The 22535-nt window shown below is 39.9% G+C and overlaps 1 protein-coding gene across 1 annotated transcript; it reads right to left on the bottom strand.

Moving 5' to 3' along the window:
- Nucleotides 1-7703: 7703 nt before the first annotated feature.
- Nucleotides 7704-18424, bottom strand: LOC123624624 (zinc finger protein 613-like). Its single transcript, XM_045532628.1, has 6 exons — nt 18359-18424; nt 17697-17740; nt 13532-13732; nt 12266-12392; nt 11891-11983; nt 7704-9505 (listed from the first exon to the last, which is right to left on the bottom strand). Exons 3-6 carry the CDS (start codon nt 13544-13546, stop codon nt 7821-7823), a joined length of 1920 nt encoding a protein of 639 aa, XP_045388584.1. The 5' UTR covers nt 13547-13732; nt 17697-17740; nt 18359-18424; the 3' UTR covers nt 7704-7820.
- Between the last annotated feature and the right edge of the window lie 4111 nt (nt 18425-22535).

The raw sequence follows: 22535 nt of genomic DNA, 5'->3' as shown, positions 1-22535 counted from the left end.
CTTTTGCCTTAAAAGTGTTCTCACCTTCAAGAGGAAGTTCAATCTCACCATAATCATAACACCACAGATGTTTCAGCAGAGAGACAATTACTACCTCCAATAAGTGGGTTATAAACCTAGATTTATATAAAAAATATTATTTATTCCACAAACAAATGCAGATCATGGTTTCTGCATAGGATTAGGTAATTCTTATAGTTCCATGCTAATCTTTATTATAAGCATGTAGGCATTATAAACACACCTATAATCATAATACTGAAAACTGAGTCTATGATTTGTATAAGGTGCTGTGAACAGCAGATTTATTCCATGACTACAATCCTTAAGCACATTCAAAATGACATGTCAGATTTCATTATCGCTTGAATTACCATCTAACAATCATCTTCAGTGAAAGTTTTATTAAATTACAGTAAGAGCCATCAGGGATTGGCATAGAGTCTAGAACTCTTCTCTTTTTACTAATTCAGCTCATAGCTAAGGAATTATACCTCCTTTTTGTCTAGCTTTTCCACTGGATCTCTTTTTACCCTAGACATGAGCATTGACTCAGACTTCCTTTCTTCACAGAGTCTGTGTCTCGGAGTGAAATAGAAAATACTTACTAAACTTCTTCCCTCTGTCAGCGTGGTGGGCTCAGTGCGAAGGTGATGACAGCCACCCCATGAAGGAAGGAGGCAGCGAGACCCTGAGATAAAGGTTTGTGACTCTGTGACCTCACCTCCCCTCAGAACTGCAATTATCATCTCACCTCTAGTGGCAATGACAGTTCAGGCTTGGGGAGCTGAGAACATTCCTGAAAAACTTTTTCCCAGTTGCTAATTACCAGAATCAATTACAAGTTTCTTGTGTCTGCCTTCAAGGAGACTGTTGAAGTGTTTGGGAGAGGCTCTTACTTTTTAATGATCCTTAAAGGCACACTGGGACTCATACAGAAATAGCAGGAAATAGTAAGATCTGAGCGGTGAGGGACTTGTAGAGAGTTCTGTGTGTCTCACTGGGTTCTAGGCTTCCCTGCGTTCTTCTACCCAAAATCAAGTTAATTCTTTTTTTTTTTTTTTTTTGAGACAGAGTCTCTCTTTGTTGCCCGGGCTAGAGTGAGTGCCGTGGCGTCAGCCTAGCTCACAGCAACCTCAGACTCCTGGGCTTAAACGATCCTACTGCCTCAGCCTCCTGAGTAGCTGGGACTACAGGCATGCGCCACCATGGCCCGCTAATTTTTTTTCTATATATATTTTTTAGTTGGCCAGATAATTTCTTTCTATTTTTTTAGAAGAGACGGGGTCTCACTGTTGCTCAGGCTGGTCTTGAACTCCTGACCTCGAGCGATCCTCCCGCCTCGGCCTCCCAGAGTGCTAGGATTACAGGCGTGAGCCACCATGCCCGGGTATCTTTTGAAAAAAAATGTCCAAATGAATAAAGTCAAGCAATATTTACTTTAACAGGAGTACTTAGTCTTTTTTATTTAATGTGATAATGGACATACTTGGAAAGCATTTACCAAATATTGCGTGGTCTTCCTGACAGCTGCACTACCTTCTTATCTTTCTGTGTTGATTTTTGTTCTTTGTTAATTTATTTTAAATTTCTACATTTTACTCCTCTTCTTTGGTGCTGTATATTTACTAATGGTTAGATTTCAACCTAGATATAGCAGTGGGCTGTAAAAACATTTTATATCTTTAGAAATTCATCACAATGTAAAGTTACTTAATATGTATACTCTAGACCAGCAGTCCCCAGCCTTTTTTGCACCAGGGACCGGTTTTATGGAAGATAATTTTTCCATGGGCGGGGGAGTGGGAGCAGGGGTAGGGCCGAGCAGTGAACTGGGGGGGCAGGCGGAGCTCAGGCGCAGCCCTGTTTTCCTAACGGGCCACAGACTGCAACTCTAGACATAGATGATTTAAAGACATTGCATACTAATCTATTTACTCTCTTATCACTTACTTTTTAATTATTGACATATAGTTTTAAAAGTTTTATTACAGATCATGAATTCACTGCTCGATGAAATTTCACAAACTGAATACATCTCTGCACACAGATCCTATATCAAAAAACAGAGTATTGTCAGCTTGGGAGGTGTTTCCTTGTGCCTCTGCCAGTCACTATTCCTGCGAGTGACCATGAGTTTGGCATTTAATGGCATAGATCACTTTCACTTTTTTGTAATTTATATAAATGGAATAATTTAGCATGAATTGTTTTGTATTTGGCTTTCAAAAATCCATGTATTTGTGAAGTTTGCCTGTTTTTGTGCTAGAATTTAACTGTACATATATCAATTAATATAATAATTGTTGTTCATGAACATGTGAGTAATTTTCAGCGTGGGGCTGTCATGAATAGTGCTTGTATGGAAGTTCTACAACATATTCTGGTGATACATGCATGGATTTCTGTTGGGTATATATATATATACATATATACATATATATGTATATATATATGGCAGCAGATTGTTGCGATCTAGGTTTACATCTCCTCAGCTTTGGGAGACATTGACAAACAGTATTCTGAAATGTTTGCATGAATTTCACACCCTGAAGAAACTCTTAATTTTAATACCATATTATTTATGATGTCTTCCTTTATGGTTAATATTTCCTGTCTGTTAAAAAGTCTTTTCCTATTAAGAGATATTAGGGATGTTATCTGTTTTCTTCTAAAAATATCATTTTATACCCTTAAAACTTATATCAGCAACCCATTCAGAATAATTCTGTTATAAGTGTGAATATCAATTTGTCTTCTTTTTCATCAAGCACTAGTCTTGACTAGTTTTTTTAAAAAAATTGTTTTTGTTTCAGTTTTTTGATTGTTTTAGATTGTGTCTGTACCAAGATCAGACTGAAAGATCTGCCTGGGTGTGCTCTAACTCTGTGCCTTTCCCTGAGGAAATAAATTTCAATTTATTCTGAAAATGTTGCTCCTGGCTTTCTTTTTATCTGCTGTCACCTATCATTGCCTCACCCAGGTTAACCTCACTTTTCCTTAGAGATTATTTTTCTGTCAAGTTTCCTGGTCTTTCTGTTTCTTTTTGCCTCTTTCATTCTTTAATGCCACACTGCACTACACAATCAAGTTTCATCTTAATGTCAAATTCTTCAGGGGGACCTAATTACGTGAAGGTGGTGGAGTAAGAAATTCCCCAGGAATCAATCCTTCTCCCCACATAGGCAACGATTGCACCAGTAGAATTTGTCTGATGTAAATAGTTTGCAACTCTGGAGCATATATCATGGAAGGCTTGTATCTTCCAAGGAAAAGTTTGAGCAGCAACTTGCAGCTAATTTCTGGAGGTAGTGGGTGGTTCATGTGTTCCTGTAGCAGCCTGCACACATCTTGGGGAAGCCAAGGTGTGCAATAAGAACTCTGTCCTCCAAATATCAGGGACCTGTGTTCAAACTGTTTACTGCTGCTTGTGGTCACAGAGGTGCAGACAACAGAGGCAGACAGCCATTATGGCACTCACACACTATGGTTGAAAATCTCTCCCACTTCCCCTCTGGGGATTCAAATGGCCTGAACATTTTCTCTTTGTTATTTTTCCACCTATCATTAGTCTTGTTCACCCTTTTGGAATACAGACATTTAAGATTGAGGCTATTCAAAGACAACTGCATATATGGAGGAATTTAGAAAATCACCACGCATGCTCAGGGAAAGGCACAGAGTTAGAGCACACTGAGCAGATCTTTAAGTCTGATCTTGGTACAGACACAATCTAAAACAATAAAAAAACTGAAACAAAAACAAATTATTTTTAAGACTAGTCAAGTGCAGTAGTGGGAAGGGGGAAAAGTAGTAGAACAAGTTCAGTCTGTAACTGACTGTGAACAATCAAGTGAGATAACTCACTACGTTTGGACCAGCCAAAAACAAAAATTTTAAAAACTCTTGGAAAAGGGAGAATGTGATTTAAAAAGTTACCACATTATTAGATTCAAATGTGCAGTTTTGACTTGCTATGGTTTCCACATTCCCCTAAAAAGCCTATGTGGGAAACTAAATCAGCAATGCAACATTGGTAAGAGGTGGGAAATTTAAGAGTTGATTAGGGCCGGGCGCGGTGGCTCATGCCTGTAATCCTAGCCTTCTGGGAGGCCGAGGCGGGTGGATTGCTCCAAGTCAGGAGTTCGAGACCAGCCTGAGCAAGACACCCCCCACTCCTCCCCATCTCTACTAAAAATAGAAATAAAAATTATCTGGACAACTAAAAATATATATATAGAAAAAATTAGCTGGGCATGGTGCACATGCCTGTAGTCCCAGCTACTCGGGAGGCTGAGGCAGTAGGATCGCTTAAGCCCAGGAGTTTGAGGTTGCTGTGAGCTAGGCTGATGCCACGGCACTCACTCCAGCCTGGGCAACAAAGTGAGACTCTGTCTCAAAAAAAAAAAAAAAGAGTTGATTAGGCCACCAGGGCTCTACCTTCATGAAAGGAATAGTGCCATTTTCTTAGGAGCAAGTTCTTTTTGCAAGAGTGGGTTTTTTATGAAAGGATGAGTTGGACCTCTCTTGCCCTCTCCTTGCCATTCTGCAAAGTGATATTTTTGTACCATGTTGTCATGCAGCAAGAAGGCCCTCACCAAATGCCAGCACCTTGATCTTCCACTTCCCAGTCTCCACCAGTAAAGACCAAAGATTGAACCCAAGACCAAAACGACTTCCGACTCCAGTGCTCTAGCTACGCAGTCCCTCCTTCGCTAGGAACGCTGATGGCCGCCGGCCTATGGCGGAAACTGGGTGTTCCCAGAAGTCCAAGCGCTGGCCGTTGGCCCTGCATTGTGACGTAATGCGGCCGCGCCCATCCCGGCGCTCTCCACCTGAGCACAGTAACGTCTGCTACACCCCAGCGCTGTGGGAAGGTACCGCCTTAACTTCAGGGCACCCCCATCACCGCGCTAAATGCAGAAATGATTAGAGGTGTGAAAACTTTAGCAGGCTGCGCAAAAAAATAAGATAGCCCAAGCTCTGCCCCATACTGAGCTGGTGGGAAGGAGCACTATGGACGCAGTCATCTTAGGGGATGTGCAGGTTCTATTGAGCAGAAAATTCAATCTTGTGGGAGTTTAGGGTAGAATTGTCTACTACTCCGAAGGACCTCCGGCTTAGGGGAGCCTCTGGAGAACCAACACGCTTGCGGAAGGTGAGATGGCTGAAGGGGATGGGGAGGCAGTGGTCACAGTGGACCACAGTTGTGTAGGTTTTGAGACTCCTTCAGGGGATGGAGACGAGAACGGGCAACGCTCGTCTAGGTGAGACTGACTTGAGGCCAAATACTGGGACAGTCTCTGTGAAGACCAATGCCCATGCACAACTGAATAGAGTATGTGGTTACCTATCACAAAGAGAAAGGGATGGGGCTTCAGATGTAATCAAATATTTCCCTAAAACACAGGAAGATGGAAATGGAGCATATGAGAGTATAAAATAACGAAATAATAAAGTTACCTGTTTGACAAACAGCACACTTAATGAATGTTAGCTATAACTTTTATGAAGGTGGGGAGATGAATGAAGCAGTAGGTACCTTTTCTAAGGGGGCAACCTGAAATTGTCTATCCAATTAAAATTTTTTATTTGTCTGGGATGCCAACTTCTGAAAGGTGAGTTCAACACCTGGTTGGCAGAGCAGGCCCAGGCAACCCATTCAGAGACCCTGACTGGATTAGTTCAAGGATTAAAGACACTATGACTGCCATTATAGCATGTGCAGATTCACAAGACAAGAAATGGAGAGAATTTAGAGTCTAGGTTGAAGCGTCCCTTTCTTATTCTTCACTGGAGAGCACCTGTACTGAATCCATCCTGTTAAAGGCTGGATACTTCGTATATTTTTATGTTTTGTTCGTCAGTGTACCTGTATGTACAACAGTGCCTGCCACAATGCAGATGCAAAAAAAAAAAAAAAAAAAAAAATCCTTGTAATTACCTAATAACCCAGAGTTTGGGTTCAGTTGTGAGGCAGCAACTTTATGGCAAATTTCTACCTTTTTTTTTTTGCCATATAAGCAGGACCCACTGTTTCTAATTTTGATATATCTTTATTGGATGAAGGGAAAGAACTCTTGAGTATTGGAGAGAGGACAAGGGCCCTATCCTCAGGTGAGAAGGAAGATAAATCACATCTCAATTCATCATTCCACAGAGGAGCTGGGATCTTTGAAATAGTGGCAACTCTCAAAGGTGATAGACCTATCAACAAATTTAAGAGTTCTCCTCCAAGATATCCAAAGGGATCTCATCTTTTATCTTACATACTGTCCTCTATTTTTAAAGAGTGAAGTTATTTTCTTCCTTTAATTGAGCTTATTCTGCGGATTCTATTCCTTATCTAATCTGCCCCTTTTATAGTCTGACAGACACAAGTGTCTATTTAGGACTTTATTTGCATTTTTTTAAATAATACTAATCCTTAGCATTTCTTTCCAGTAGGTCCTTTCCTTCAATGACAAAAACAGTTTTGATTGATTGTCCTTTTGGCCAATCACGCACCTTCATTGACCTTCCAAATCTACATATAATTGATTTCTATGTTAGTATGTGCTGGGGAATACACAATTATCTACAAACTATCATGAATTTAAAATCTAGGTAGAGATAAGACATGAACATTTTTAAAAAAGTATTCATATCCTGTTTTATGTAAGTAAAATTGTGTCCTTTCCCCTTCCCACTCCAAATAATAATGTCCTTTGAACAGAAATTATCAGGACACTTTAATCCTTATGCTGTATGTCCCTTTCAACTAGTATGGGTATATACATTTGCTGGAGGGTAAAATTGCTACATGCATATAATCCAGCTTTAAAAAGTGCTGGCTCAAAGTTCTATCACTGCCATCACCTACAGTACCTATTACAGGGAATAAGTGAAAAAAAAATGTTTCTGAGTGTTGTGTGTATCAACAATAAGACAAACCACAGAGTTAGGATGAAAACTACCTTCTATGGTAAGAGCATAGCTGATTGGCTACTCACAAATTTTGAACTTCATTCCACTGGGGTTGTATTTACAAAGTAAACACATCCAAACATGGTATGCTACATTATAGAATTAAATACATTCAAAGTTTCCTTTTGAAGCACTTCGGAGTCCAAAGTAACAAATAAATTTAGTAATCAAAGAAATACAAGAGCTAATCATATAATGGTCTTGTTTGGGACTAGAAGACTCATGCCCAAAAAACAGGGGAGGGATGAATTGTGTTATAAATTTAACCAATGATTTGCAACACAGACAACCTCCTTTTAACTAAGGAGTCACTGACATACCAACTAGGAGTTTGATTCAAGGTGTATTGTCCTAAAATATACTTCCTGTATATTATCTGCTATATAATGGTATTAGGTTTATGATAGAAATCTTTAAAATATTCATTTTTACAGGGGTGGTTTCACGTGTTCTCTCTCATATTTTGGAGATGTTCCAGTTAGTGTTTTCATAGTTTTATTTCTATGATTTCCTCTCACAATTGATGAGGCAGGATATACTACTGCCAACTCTGCCACGTTCATGGCCTTCAACAGTCTTCCAACAGTTTCTCTCCTGCATAACTCTCTGACACCTACTGAGGTTTTATGTCTGGGCAAGGACTTTTCCATGGTCATTATATTTCTACCAACTATAAGCTCATTGATGACCTGTGATCTATGTCTTCACTGAAGACATACTCTAGCATAGGGTCTATCTTTCCATAATAGACTTTCCCAGCCTCTGCATTCTCACTATTTTGCTGTCATATGCTTATTAGCCACATAATTGTAATGAACTAGGTTTTACTCAAGGGTTTTTCCACCTTGAATGTATCACAGTTTTTTCCTGTGTTTTTTGTGACATAAAATATGATGTAATTGATCACCGAAAGCACTACTGCATTCATAAGGTTTCTCTTCTGTGCAAATTCTGTTGTCTGTTGAGGATGAATATCTGGCAACTGGCTGTCCCACAGTGGCTACATTGCTATCTGCTTGGAACTCACTGTTATTTAATGAAGTCTGAGCTGCCACAGAAGGCATCTGCACAGTCACCATGTTAACAGGGTTTTTATCCTGAATAAGATCACTTGTATGAGATGAGCTGTGACTCTCTGAGAAAGGATTTTCCAACTTGACTGAACCTACACATTTTTCTCTTGCATGCAGCATTCCCTTATGATAAACAAGGCATGACAAGTGGGAGAATGCTTTCCCACAATCAGAGCATCCATAGGGTCTCTCTCCCGTATGAGTTCTCCGATGTCTATTGAGGCATGACTTATCTCTGAAAGCTTTCCCACAGTCACTGCATGTATAAGGTTTCTCTCCTGTGTGAATTCTCTGATGGTTAATGAGACCAGACTTGTGTGAGCAGGATTTTCCACACTCAGTACATACAAAGGGAGTCTTTCCTGTGTGAAATCTCTGATGGGATATTAAGCATGACTTCTGGCTAAAGGCTTTCCCACAATCATTGCACACATAGGGTTTCTCTCCAGTATGAATACGTTGATGTATAAGGAGATTGCCTTTTTGGATGAAGCCTTTTCCACATTCGTTGCATATATAAGGCTTCTCTCCAGTATGAGTTCGCTGATGTACAATGAGATTGCCCTTTTGAATGAAGCCTTTTCCACAATCACTGCATATATATGATTTCTCCCCTGTATGAGTTTTTTGATGTGCATTGAGTTGTGATTTCCAACGGAATGCTTTGTCACATTCAGTGCATTCATATGGCTTCTCTCCCGTATGAGTTCTCTGATGTTCAACAAGCCTGGACTTTCTGGAGAATGCTTTCTCACATAGACTGCATTCATGAGGTTTCTCTCCTGTATGAACTCTCTGATGATTAATGAGCCGAGACTTCTTGATGAAGCCTTTTCCACAATCAGTGCATACGTAGGGTTTCTCTCCAGTATGAATTTTCTGATGTGCAATGAACTGTGATTTCCAGCGGAATGCTTTGTCACATTCAGTGCATTCATACCGTTTTTCTCGAATATGAGTTTTCTGGTGTTCAGTGAGTCTGGACTTTCTAGAGAAAGCTTTCCCACATATACTGCATCCATGAGGTTTCTCTCCTGTATGAACTCTCTGGTGATCAATGAGGCGAGACTTCTTGAGGAAGGCTTTCCCACATTCATTGCATATATGGGGTTTATCTATCTTTTGAGTTCTCTGATGCTTTATGAGTTGTGAATTTATATTTGTAGAATTTCCACACTCAGGGAATTTCATTTCATTATGAAATTGTTCATGCTTGTCATAGAGGAAAGATTGCCCATCTCCATTAACCTCAACAGAATTCTTAATTTCATAGCTTTTGTTCAGGTTGATTAAACTTAAATTTGATTTTAATATTTTCTCATGTAAGTCAAATATATCATGATTTTGCTTTAAAGGAAAATTACTTTTTCTCTGTTGAATGTTTCCAAATGCATTATGTACTCCTCTCTTCAGACATCTTTGGTTTTGTGAGTGCACCTGTAGATGATCATCAGTTTTCTTGATTTCTAGAAAAGAAGAAAACAATAAATCTTTCCATGAGATGGAACAAAATAAAACTATTTCACAAATAGCTTTGTGTAGGCTGGCTCTTTATTGACTACACTATTACCTCAGTTTAAAACTCCACGTAGATATGTTCAGTGTCACTTGAATGGGGGTAAAACACAATAATTTAACAAAGAAAACAAAAGGTAAAAGAAGCCACTGTTTACAATATTAGCTCATTCAAAATAAATAAATATAGGTTTGGCTGCTTTCTAAATGTGATCTTATAAAACAATAAAATTAAGTCACTGTTAGCACTGGACCACAGAAGTTGGAAGGACTATTTGCTTTAAAATGATAAGGGACACATTCATACAAATAAGGATCCACACATCCTTATTAAATTATGACTATGGATCAAGCATTACGCTGATGATGGTGATATAATTAGAAATATATTCCTTGAAATCAAGGTGTTGGCAAAAATGAAAAGAGAGAAATATATTCTTCATTTTCTCTGAGCAGATATTCTAGATAGGGCAAAACTGAATAAGGAAGCAATGAAATAAAGAAGGTAGATAAAAATTATGAAAAGTGGTTTGAGGGAGCAATGGAGAGGGAGGTGGAAGAAATCAGAATATAACTTAGAGAAAGAAAAAATAAGGCTCAGTCATGATTTCAATATGAAGAGATTAATAAAAGTGAGGAATTAAGGATTACTCCTAATTATTTGGATTGAGCCACTGGATAGTGGGGTAATGCCTTTTAATGAGATGGGGACTAACACTGAGGTTCCAAATGTGGGGGAAACCACGTGTGCATTTTAAAGCGTATCAATCTTGAGATGGGTTTTAGATATTCAAATTCTAGTTTCAGACATATAAATCTTGAGAAAGGTCTTGACTAGAGATAACAATGTAGAAATCATCAGTAAGTAAATATTTAAGGACAGAGGACTGGATGAGATGTTTGGAAAAAGTGTGTGGATTGAAACAAGAGGAAGGCACAGGACTAAGTTTATGATTTCAATATTTCAAATTTGGGTTTGGAAAAGCCCATTCAGGAGTACCAACCACTATACTGACTAGGGAAATAAGCAGACATAGGTATTAGAAACTATTATCCCAAAGAAGTGAGTCAGAATGTTGTAAACACAACATTTGATTTTAAGATAACTGATAGATTCTCGTATGGCCATCTTATTCCTCTAACTTGCTATCTGTTTTCAATATGTAGACCATCAAACCAAATTTCCCAAAGCATCAATCTTACATTTAAAGGAAAACTTCTGTAGTCAACTCTCTAACATTTTAGATTATTGTAACACATCCTTCTATATCAATACAGAAAGAGAAAAATAGTGACCCCTATGAACTTTGGACCACACAGTCTTCAGAAGTAGATGTGCTACGGCACTGGCTAGGGAACTCAGCTTTTCCAGTCACACTCTGTGCCTGTATACATGTGATATTCGAACTGTTCCTATTTCAATGTTGCTGCTGTAATGATCCCTAAACCTGCCACTATCTTTCAAAATTCTACATAAATGTCTTGTTTGCCATCATTTAAGGGGTTCTAAAGGATTATATTTCTGATCTCAGACCAAGACTCTCAGCAGTTTTGCCTTCTATTTGCTAAGGACTACTGCATGTACTTTATTGTTGCTACACTCCTGCCAGCCCATTAAAAGTATGACTATACATGCAAGGGTAATACAAAACAAACTTATAACCCCCCATTCTACCTCAATTGCACATAAAAGTCCACAACAGTCAACCCCCCAATTTACCATGATTACCCTATTTACCCATGTTCACACTCAACTAGTTCCCCTACAAATATTTCTAACCTTCATGTGGCCGAGTTCAGGCCAATCTTTCGACAGGCCCCCACAAGGACTTGTTCATTTCTAATTTCATACCTTCGTTCTTTTTTCTTAATAGCTTTATTGAGATATTACTGATATCTGATATAAAGATTATATAGATTTGATGTGTACAACACAATCCAAAGAGGCAGGAAGGTGCCGTAGTTAGAAGACAGTGCTGAGATCAAAGATCTCTCTTTGGAGAAAGGTATGGGAGATGGAATTTCATAGCAAGAGAGGTAGAAAGAACAGGCAGGGATGTTCTAATGGGAGGAGAATGGTGAGACTTTAGAATCCTAAAGAAGAAACCTTGAGGAAAAAAAAAATTAAGATCTAGCTGAAATAAACAGTGATCAAATCCAAGAGGAGAAAAAGACATAGACATTCCTCTAAACACCTAAAAGAGCTCTTGTGTGCGAAGAGGAATGCGTGGAGGCTCTATCCACACACCCTCAGACCCCCTCCTGGCTGAGATGCTTCTAAACAACTAGCATGTGACTTGCTCTGCTGCCCTCCTTGCTGGCTCTCACCTACTCACCTGGATAGATTCGACTGTGGATATCATCTTCTATTGTCCATAGTTCTCCCTGTTCCAACTTGGAGAGTACATCTGGCTTGTTGGCTTGATACCCTGTTCATGGGAAATGACAGAAGACTTAGGCTCACTGAATTAAGCAGTGGTGTGTCAACATGGGAGGATGTTCTATCTTAGGAACTACATAATTTACATGTCTGCAAAGCAAAGGCTTTTCTCCCAAAAGGGGGCACATTATATTCTCTCATCTGGAGCCAGAGAAGAGACTCAAAAATCTACCACCTCAGAGCTCCACAGGCCCTCCAGAGCTTTCAGAAGTTGAGGAAGGAAAGGACAATGACTGGGCACTCTCTGATCAACACAGGGCACTATCCTTACCCACTGACACCAGGTTGCTGTAGTTCTCCAGCATCACATCCCGGTAAAGATTCTTCTGAGTAGGGTCCAGGAGCTGCCACTCCTCCCAGGTGAACTCCACAGCCACATCCTCCAGTGTCAGCAATTCCTGCAAAAACAGAGTCCTGCTTAATATGAAGTGTTTCTCTTTTATTGACATGGAATGTGAAGGACATTGTTCTTTTTACTTTCACCACAGGATGTTCCCGTCACACATTATGTTGCAACATCAGTCACTGAGTGTGAATTCTATTGTGCTGTTTTTACTCACAATACTTCTGACATCAAATGAACGGGATTTCTCTCACATCAATCAATTCCATTCTCCAACCCCGAAAAGGTGTCCAACAATTTGATTCAATTTCAACACCAACTCTTGGAGTTGGTGATGATCCCACAGGTTAAGGGCTCTGTCTCACAAGACAAACCCCACTTCAGACATCAGTCACACGTGTGGGGTCCCCAGGTTACTCACACTTCTGTTGACTTCACTACAAATTTGGGGCTTCCCACAACCCACCCTCAGGTTCAATAATTCATCAGAACAGCTCACAGAACTCAGGAAAGCACTTTACTTACTATTACTGGATTTTTATAAAGGAAACAACTCAGTAACAGCCAAATGAAAGAGATGCACAGGGCAAGGCGTGGTTGGGTACGGGGATGGTGTGGATATCCGTGTTCTCTGCACACACCACTCTCCCAGGACCTGGATGTGTTCACCAACCCAGAAGTTCTCCAAACCCCGTTGTTTACAGGTTTTTATGTAGGTTTTGTTACATAGTCATGACTGATGAAATCAGTGGCCACTGGTGATGGAACTCAATCTCCAGCTCCTCTCTCCTCCCTGAAGGAGGTTGCGGGTAGGGCTGAAAGTTCCAAGCTTCTAATCAAAGCTTGGTTTTTCTGGCAACCAGCCTTCATCCTCAAGTTATCTAGGGGTCCACCAAGAGTCACCTCATTAGAACAAAAGAGGCTCCTATCACTCTTATCACTTAGGAAATTCCAAGGGTTTTAGGAGCTCTGTGCCAGAAACCAGGGATAACCAAGTATTTCTATGCTGCCATATCTATGAACAATATATTCCTGATCCTACCTTGTCTAGCTGTTGAAGTTAGAGTCTAAGTTTATTTCTGCACAAATCCTGCTTTACCAATGTATACTTTTCCATTTAATTCAATTGATTTTTAAAGTCCTCCAGAAATCAGTCCCTTAATGAAGAAAAGAATAAAACAAACCGAAAGTCACCTGGGCCTTGATCATTTTCTTCTGTTATTGGGAAATAGCCAGTAACTAGGACGCTGCGTCTGTAGTCCCTTCCTGAACTGCCCTAAATTTCCGGTCAGAAATCTTAGTCTTTGGTAATGGTGTCCCCACAAATGACGACATCCAGGTCTTGGAACCTCTTTGTCACTTCACTTGATGTGTCCTGGCGCCGGGACCTGTGGGCTGAAGAGTAAATTCACTTTGAGTGTACATTCCCTCTGAGCCCAGGTGCTGTCACTGCTGCTGTGCACTCACCTTAACGCAAGGCCATCTCTAACTGTCCCTTTATTTGGGGCCCCAGAAGCTTTTATGCCCTGGGATAATAAAACATAAGATTCTAGATGTACAGACAGATACTATGTCTTTCTTTTGTGAAGAAGTGGGGTGACTATGAAGGGGGAGATGGGGAAGGAGAACCAGAACAATATGATGCCTGCCGTAACTAACACCAAGGGAATCTTGGAGAGATTCTTAGAAAGAGGACATACAGAAGGTGAGGACGTGGACACTTGTTTGTTTAAAACCATGTGGGTCTGTGTACCTGTTCAAAAGTTGTCGTACACCTCACATGCAGGCACACCTTAGTCTGAAGGCAAATGTGCTAAGCAAAGCATAGGCACTGTCTTACCTAAATCTCTCATTACTGTTTGCTTCATTACACCCTTATAAGGTAAAAATCATTATTTCTAATTTTAACATAAACTTAAGGCTTAGAGATTAACTACACTGTCCAAAAACACACACTATACAAAAGCTGGGAAGAGAGTTTCCTGGGGAAATTATGCCATTCAAAAGCACTTGTGTAGACTGGGGAATTTATAAAGCCACATGCATGCATACGGCAGGATACCTACTGAGAAAAGACCTGAGACAACCCTAAGCTTTCCCTCTGGCTGACGTCTAGGCTAAGTACAACCAGGAAGTGAAGACTAAGGCAGAGTTGTAGACAGCCTGGCTATCAATGATTAGAGGACCTCAGCACACAATGCACAACCACAGAAACATTATGCTGAGTGAAAAATACCAGACACAATATGTCACATATTATATGATTCCATTATATGAAATATTCAGATTAGGTAAATCTGTAGAGACAGAAAGCATACTGGTGGTTGCCATGGTCTGGGGGAAGGGGGAATGTGGAATGTGCAGTGACTGCTAAATGGGTACAGGGTTTCCTTTTTGGGGGTAATGAAAATGTTCTATAACTAGATAGAAGTGGAGGTTGCACAACATAGTGAATGTACTAAGGGCCACTGAATTGTTGAGTTTCAGATGGTTAACTTCATTACGTGTGTGAAAATTCATAATGTCTTATACATTTCATCTCAATTAAAAAAATCAAATACATCCCACATACATTTAGTAAAATAATATAAGTACTTTCTCTAAAGTCAAGAGCAAGGCAAGGATGAGCAGTATCATCACCATTATCTTAACTATTCTGGAAATGCTACCCAATTAATTTGTTAAAGAATCAAGGAAGAATAATCAATAGTAGAGAAGAGGAAACAAATTATAAGATATTTCCCAATATGACTAAGGAAGAGTTAGAGTTTCACAGATTCAACTAAACATATATCAAAAATAAGTTTTTAGTCAGATGGCTGATTACAGAACCTATATCTAAAAATTGAGAGCATTCCAAAACATACATACTTCTTTATCACTTTAAAATGACTAAACAATTTCAGGAATAGTTTAATACTTTGTATTGAATACTTTTAATGGAGATATTACTAAAACCCCAAATCCACTTTAGAAATCTTGACAAAGGAAATAGTGCCACATACATGCAAAGTTGATGTAAAAATATTATTTAGGTCTTGTAATAGAGGATTACCTGGATGAGTAAAAGTACACACATCCAATGAAATACTATGTAGCTATTAATATTAAAAATACTAACAATCTACACTTAGTGAAAAAAAGATGTACCTCAAAGTTATACATAGCATAAGTACATGAAAAGTTGCTTAACATCATAAGTCTCCAGAGAAATGCAAATCAAAACCATAGTGAGATACCACTTCATACCCATTAGAACGTGGGTATTAGAACACCCAAAATAACGTGTTAGTGAATATTGGAAGGAATGGAAACCCTCAAATATTTTGGAAAACAGTCTGGTAGTTCCTCAAACAGTAAAACATATTTACCATATGACCTAGCAACTCCACTCCTAGGTTTATATACAAGAGAAATAAAAAGATGTCCATATAAAAGCTTGTACACAGGCATTTATAGCAGCATTATTTATAACAGCCAAAAGGGGGAAACAACCCAAATATCCATCAGTTGATGAAGGGATAAACAAAATGTGCTATACTTATACCATGGACTATTATTCAGGTATAAAAGGAAATGAAGTACAGATACATGCTACAACATGGGCAAACCTTAAAAACATTATGCTACATGAAAGAAGCCAGTCCTAGAAGGTCACATATCATATGACAGCATTTATATTAAATGTCTAGAATACGCAAATCTATAGAGACAGAAAGTAGATTAGTGGTTCCTCAGAGGTGGTGGAGAGCGGGGAGCAAGGAATGATCAGGCGTGGTAGTGAAAGGACTATGGGGTTTCTTTTTGAGGTGACGAATTCACTTTGGTGATGGTTGTATATACACAAAGCCACTGCATTGTACATTTTAATGGGTGAATTATACGGTATGTGAATAACAAAGCTGTTATTAGAAAAAGCTATCAGTAGAACTTAATTATTACATACTTACTGAAATATTTAGGGGCAAATGTATGAATGTCTGCAACTTACTTTGAAATGCACCAAAAAAACTAAAACAATATTTTAAAGTATGGATTAATAATAAGTAGAGGGGGTGATACATATATATATATAGAGAGAGAGGGAGAGAGAGAGATACAGATAAAAGAAACACAGTAAAATTATAAAATCTAGGTGGCAGGCATACAGGTATTCAACTGTAAATTCTTTAATACACACACATACATACACAGTATATATGGGGCGATGCACAGGTGGGAGCTGGTGGTGCAGAGAGGAGACATTGGTCTGCACCAACAGCTTCTACTACCAGCCCTTGGGGCACTCACCCCTGTGCTCAAGTAATCATTGTCAATGACAAAGTGCCCAATGAAGTTATAACTGTATTAAATTAATGCTAATAATTTGGATATTTTATTTTATTTTTGGCTGCTTGGGTAACTTTAGCCCTTAACCAAGCATATGTGGTTTTTTGTTTTTCTCCCTTTTTCCTTTTTGGGTACAGCTGTGAAATATTTGGATATAAGAAATGTTGTGTTATACTTGCAGCCTTGATATTCAGGGTGGGTTGTAAAATATAAATTTTTGTGGGATTTCAAAGATTAAGATTGTTTTGATAACATTACTTACAGATTTAAAAGATGTGGTTATCACAGGTCTGTTGAGGGGGAAAAGTATTGCATAAAATAACTAACTTGGAATAAATATTTTGCATCAGTAAAAAAAAAAATTTTGTAACAAAATGTTGGAGGGCAGGAAAGTTTAATAAGCATTCAGTAAGGTGACCAGAAACAATATACATATTTTTAAAACTAATCGCTCTTCTATGTAAACAGTAAAGTAGAAGAGAAGGTCAAAAATAAAAATACACCGTTTACAATCAGAAAAAAGTTAAAAATCAAGGTGGAATGAGGGTGAGGGAGTAACACCCTTGGAATCATAATCTGTTCTTAAAAGTCATAACTGAACTTTTTAATTATTGAAATTCTATCTAAATATATGCATATACTTAGTGATTCCAGTCATAATGGTGCAAGTTTTCCTCTTGATGGTATATTATTACAGAAATCTTTTAAAAACAATTTTAAACAAAAATTATGATGTTTACAATATGAACGTTTATGATATAAAATTAAATATGGAAAATTATACCAATGTTTCATAGTTTATCTGAATTGTGAAAAATCAAGCATAGAAAAATGAAAACTGAAATTGAAATGCACAAAAATGTTATAAAAAGTCATCACTGGGGAACATATTTTAGGGTAAGAGAAGTGTTATTTTACTTGTGACAGAATGAACCTGACAGGAAATATACTTGTTTGTGTACATACATACATTCACACAGTACACCTGCAGGACGAAGGACAAAATCCTTTTCTTTAACAGACACTTTACCTTTTTAGGTCTGATTAATCCTGATCTTCCCAAAGCTTTCCTATCTATGGGTACAAGAGGAAGTAGAAATGTGAGAAGCCAAAGGAGATTTATAAACCAGTACTTGCAAAGAAATTTAAAGGGCTGAGGGGATATGTAACGTTGAACCTGAACACACACACCAACCACGGTCCTTGGACAGCCAAAGCTTCGGCCTTCACAAGTCTCCCAACGACTGACACATCTAGCCGTCCCTAAACACTGGTCACACTCCCTTGGTCACAATCCCGAAACCTGGACCACACACCGGGGTTCGCCGACCTTGATGAGCGTCAGCTTCTCTCTCACTGAGCCACATATTGTAATAAATCCGGAATCCGAAACTGACACAGCTTTCATTGACAAAACCATTCCCCACGCCAGTCCTCAATCACTGAGCCTTACAGACAAGAGTGACCCTGACTATGGACTTTCCATCGTTGATCTCGACAGACCCCTTAAATCACTGACCACCGGAATCCCTCAGGACTGACTCCTCCTAACCTCCTCAACCACAGACACCTCGATCACAAACTCCCATTTGCTTCCGCTCCTCCGACAAACCCCACAGCTCCCCACTACACGGACACCCACAGACACCCTCGTCCCCTCATCCTGTTCCACAGAGAGACCCATACACTAACCTGATTTTTTTCGTGGAGCCACCGGGACCTCCTAGGAGTCTACACTTCCGTGAATTCTTCCACTCCTGGGCCCTAGCCCAGCCTTCCAGCCGGCCTACGGCAGCCGACGAGGGTCTAAAGCGTTTGTACGGAGCACAGACGACTGGATTTCTGGCTTGTCTTTGCCCAGGTAATATGGCCGCGCCCACCTCGTAACGGATCCCGGGGCGGCCATCTTTCAGTACGGACAGACAGAAGGCAAAGTGGCCGTTATTGGCCAAGTAGCCAGGCAGAGTTCGGAAAGGCGAAGAAGCACTGAAACCACCCCATTTCCTTAAGCCCCGGGCCGCAGGTTCATTGATTCTTAGAGGCTTGAACTTACACAAGACAAACATAGGACGGGCTGTGTCCACCTCGGCGGGCTGGGGAGAAAAGATCCACTTTGCGCTGAGAAACATTGGGAAATGACACGGTGGGCGCGGCCATCTTAGAAGTCAGGTGTCCGTACACATGTTAACCCTTTCTCGGCGGACGAAAAAGAGCAAAGAGGCCGATAGGAGATTACGGCGGAACGCTTCTGGGTACACGTGGAAGACAGGAGGAAGATTTTGAGGACACAAAAAAGTCTGGAAAAGCAATTGCGGCATAGGGATAGCGGTCATGCAGTCAAAGGTAGGTGAAAAAACGTCTGGGAGGAACCTAGTTTATATCTGCGGGACATGGTCACCGCCCAGCACAGGAGAAGAGAGTAGTCACGAGCCAATGGGAAGAGGGGATCCAATAGGGGAGGCGGGATTTTTCTTAGGGGAGCTACAGGCTTCCCTTCTGGGGGCGGGGCGAGGAGGGGGTGTGAACCAATAGTAAGGTCGGGGCTCTCTGAAAATAAAAGCCAGAAATTCTGGCAGGAACAATTGAGATAACTCCAGGGACAATAAAATATTGTGCACTATAGGTAAAGTAATTATAGTATGTTATATGGCTGAACTATAAGTAGTATTTACATATGTATCATAATGTAAATTCTAAATCTGATCCAACCAAAATTAAGATATAAATCCACTGAAAGAATGAAAAGGAAATTCCTGTGTGGAGTGGAGTGTTTGTGTTGCTAAAAGAGTTGTTTTGACAGCCCTTTCATGATAAACTACAGACAGTGCTCCCAAATGAAAAATCTATTTCAGAAGTACACACGTTACTTAAAACGTCAAACCTGTGAAAAGAGTAAAAAGCCTTGCAAAACTATTTGACTCAAGAGAATTGCGGGCCGGGCGCGGTGGCTCACGCCTGTAATCCTAGCACTATGGGAGGCCGAGGCGGGTGGATCGCTCGAGGTCAGGAGTTCTAGACCAGCCTCAGCAAGAGCGAGACCCCCGTCTCTACTAAAAAAATAGAAACAAATTATCTGGACAACTAAAAATATATAGAAAAAAAATTAGCCGGGCATTGTGGTGCATGCCTGTAGTCCTAGCTACTTGGGAGGCTGAGGCAGGAGGCTTGCTTGAGCCCAGGAGTTCAAGGTTGCTGTGAGCTAGGTTGACGCCACAGCACTGTAGCCTGGGCAACAGAGTGAGACTCTGTCTCAAGAAAGAATTGCAAAATAAAAGCAAGATCCCTGTGACTCCAGATTTCCATTCCTAGATAGTTCTCAAGAGTAATGAAATAATGTGTTCTCACAAAGACTCTCAAAACTGTTCATGGCACCTTCAGTCCTAATAGCCCCAAACAGGAAACAATCCAAGTGTCCATCAATAGATGAATGGATAAGCAAACTGTGGTGTGATCATACCATGCATTACTACTCAGCAATAATAAAAGAATAAACTACAGATGCATGCAACAGCATAGATAAATCTCAACAACCTTATTCTGAGGAAAAGAAGCCAGACAGAAAAAGAGTACATACTATGTTATTCCACTGATGTGGAATAACAAGTCCTCAGGAAGAATTGAAACCCTCATGCACTGCTGGTGGGAATGTAAAATGGTGCAGCCACTTTGAAAAATAATCTGGCAGTTTCTCAGACACTTAAACATATTGATCATATGACCCAGGAATTTCACTCCTAGGTTTATATCCAAGAGAAATGAAAATGTATTTCCACACAAAAAATTTTACATGAATGTTTATAGCAGCATTATTTATAATAGCCTCAAATGGAAACAACTCAAATATCCATCAGCTGGAGAAGGGAAAAATAAAATGTGAAAGACAGCGAGTCCTGTGAGCGAAATAAATCAGCTCTGCGCCCTCTCCACCTAGCTAACAGTTGCCCTGCAGAGCTCTGAACATCTCAAAAGAGCCCAGCAGACAAAAAAGGAAATGTGAATTTTTTACAGTTGCTAGACCTATTGACTAAAACTGCCTTTTAGCATCTGTTTCTATAGCCTGGAGTAGTTCCTCAGAAGTTCCTCGATGACAGCATGGGGGACAATCTCAAGACGTGAACCCAGCCCAAAATCATATCTTGAGGGCAAGGTCACTTTATCCCAAAGCAAAGGGAATGGATGCAGCAGTTTCACACAGCAGATTCCATTATCTGCTTGCGGTTAAGAAAAGAAGGAGCAGATATGGCACTTCACAACAATTAACTATTTTTCTCTTCGTCCCCATAAAAGCAACAAGCCACTTGGCCTAACTGCTGGCATCTCCCTTCTCTTTCTTTGGGATGCCACGCAGCTGTCTCTCTCCCCACCCCACCCCCTGCCCCTTTTCTCTCTCCCTCCCTCTCTCCCTCCCTCTCTCATCCTCTCTGTCCTTCTAAAGGATAAAATAAATTTTACTTTTATATACCTTAATCTCTGTGTGAGAAATCTTTCTCCACCTGCGACATGAGCACCTACCAGGTTTTCCACACTAACAAAATGTACTATATTTATGCAATGGAATATTATTCAGGTATAAAAAGCAATGAAGTACTGAAACATGCTACAACATAAACCTTGAAAACATCCTAAGTGAAAGAAGCTCGTCACAAAAGACTAAATATTATATTATTGCATTCATATGAAATGTCCAGAATAGGCAAATTTAGAGGTAGGGGGACTGGGAATAGAAGTAACAGGTGTAAGTATCCACAATATGATTAAGAAAAAGATAACCAATCTAAAATAGAAAAAAACCTAAAGTAAATAAACAAGCAATTTATAAAATATGAATTAAAGCTAAGATTTTTATTCACCCCTAAGATGGGCAGAGATCAGATGGATGAAGTTGTGAGAAAACATGCATTCTAAGAGACAGCCTTAATTCTAAACCTTTATTCATATGCAAAGTGAGGGTAATATTTATGTCTACCACCTGTAGCTTTTAGAGTATTGTGTAAGATAATGCAATTATTACGCTTGGAATAATAGATCCCTGTTCAAAAACTGTGTATACACTTAAACATTAGGTATTAGTTTTCAGTTGGAGTCCTTGGGAGAGGATGGATAGCAGAGAGTAAAGCGTATTTATTAATAGAACATTTTTGGACAACAATCTTGAATTATCTACCCTGTGAACTAAAATAAAATCTTAAGGCTCCCCCACCACCACTCACTGACTGAACTCCCCTCCTGGCCAAGGGGGGTATCCTAAAACTAAATTGCCTGCCCCAATATGTCTCCTCATGCCCCCTTGAAGACATCCTTTGTAACTCATTAACAGGCCTAAAGCTATGCAAGACAAACTTGCAGGTCCTTAATTTACACAAAAAATATGTGTCTGGTGGCTTGTCTCTGATTAACAGACCTCCTTATCTTAAAACATTCCAAGCCTTTAGAAAAAGCTTCATGTCTTCAACCAATTACAAGTCAAAGAATCTTTAAACCCACCTATAACCTGTAAGCCCCACTTCGAGATGGCCCACCTTTTCGGGCCAAACCAATGTATGCGTCCCACATATTGATTTATGACTTTACCTGTAACCCCTGTCTCCCTGAAATGTATAAAACCAAACTGTAACCCAACCACTGTGCACAATGATCTCCAAACCCTATATTATCCTCCAGAAGCATTCCCAGAGACCGTTTCACTTGCTCCTTACCCTCAAAGGGGGGCGCTCTTCTCTGTACGGATGTACACCTTCATCAAGATGGCCGCGCCCACTGTAATGCGCAGCTTCGTACATACCAGAGGCAAAGCAGAGGCGGCCATGTTGGGTTTGGTGCGTCATGTGAAGGGGATTGGACCCGCGAGAGGGGCAGGCGCATGCGCATC

The sequence above is a fragment of the Lemur catta genome, chromosome 19 (assembly GCF_020740605.2).
Source record: "Lemur catta isolate mLemCat1 chromosome 19, mLemCat1.pri, whole genome shotgun sequence".
NCBI classification, from domain to species: Eukaryota; Metazoa; Chordata; class Mammalia; order Primates; family Lemuridae; genus Lemur; species Lemur catta.
The sequence above is the reverse complement of the archived record's forward strand: the minus strand, read 5'-3'. Positions and strand labels throughout refer to the sequence as shown.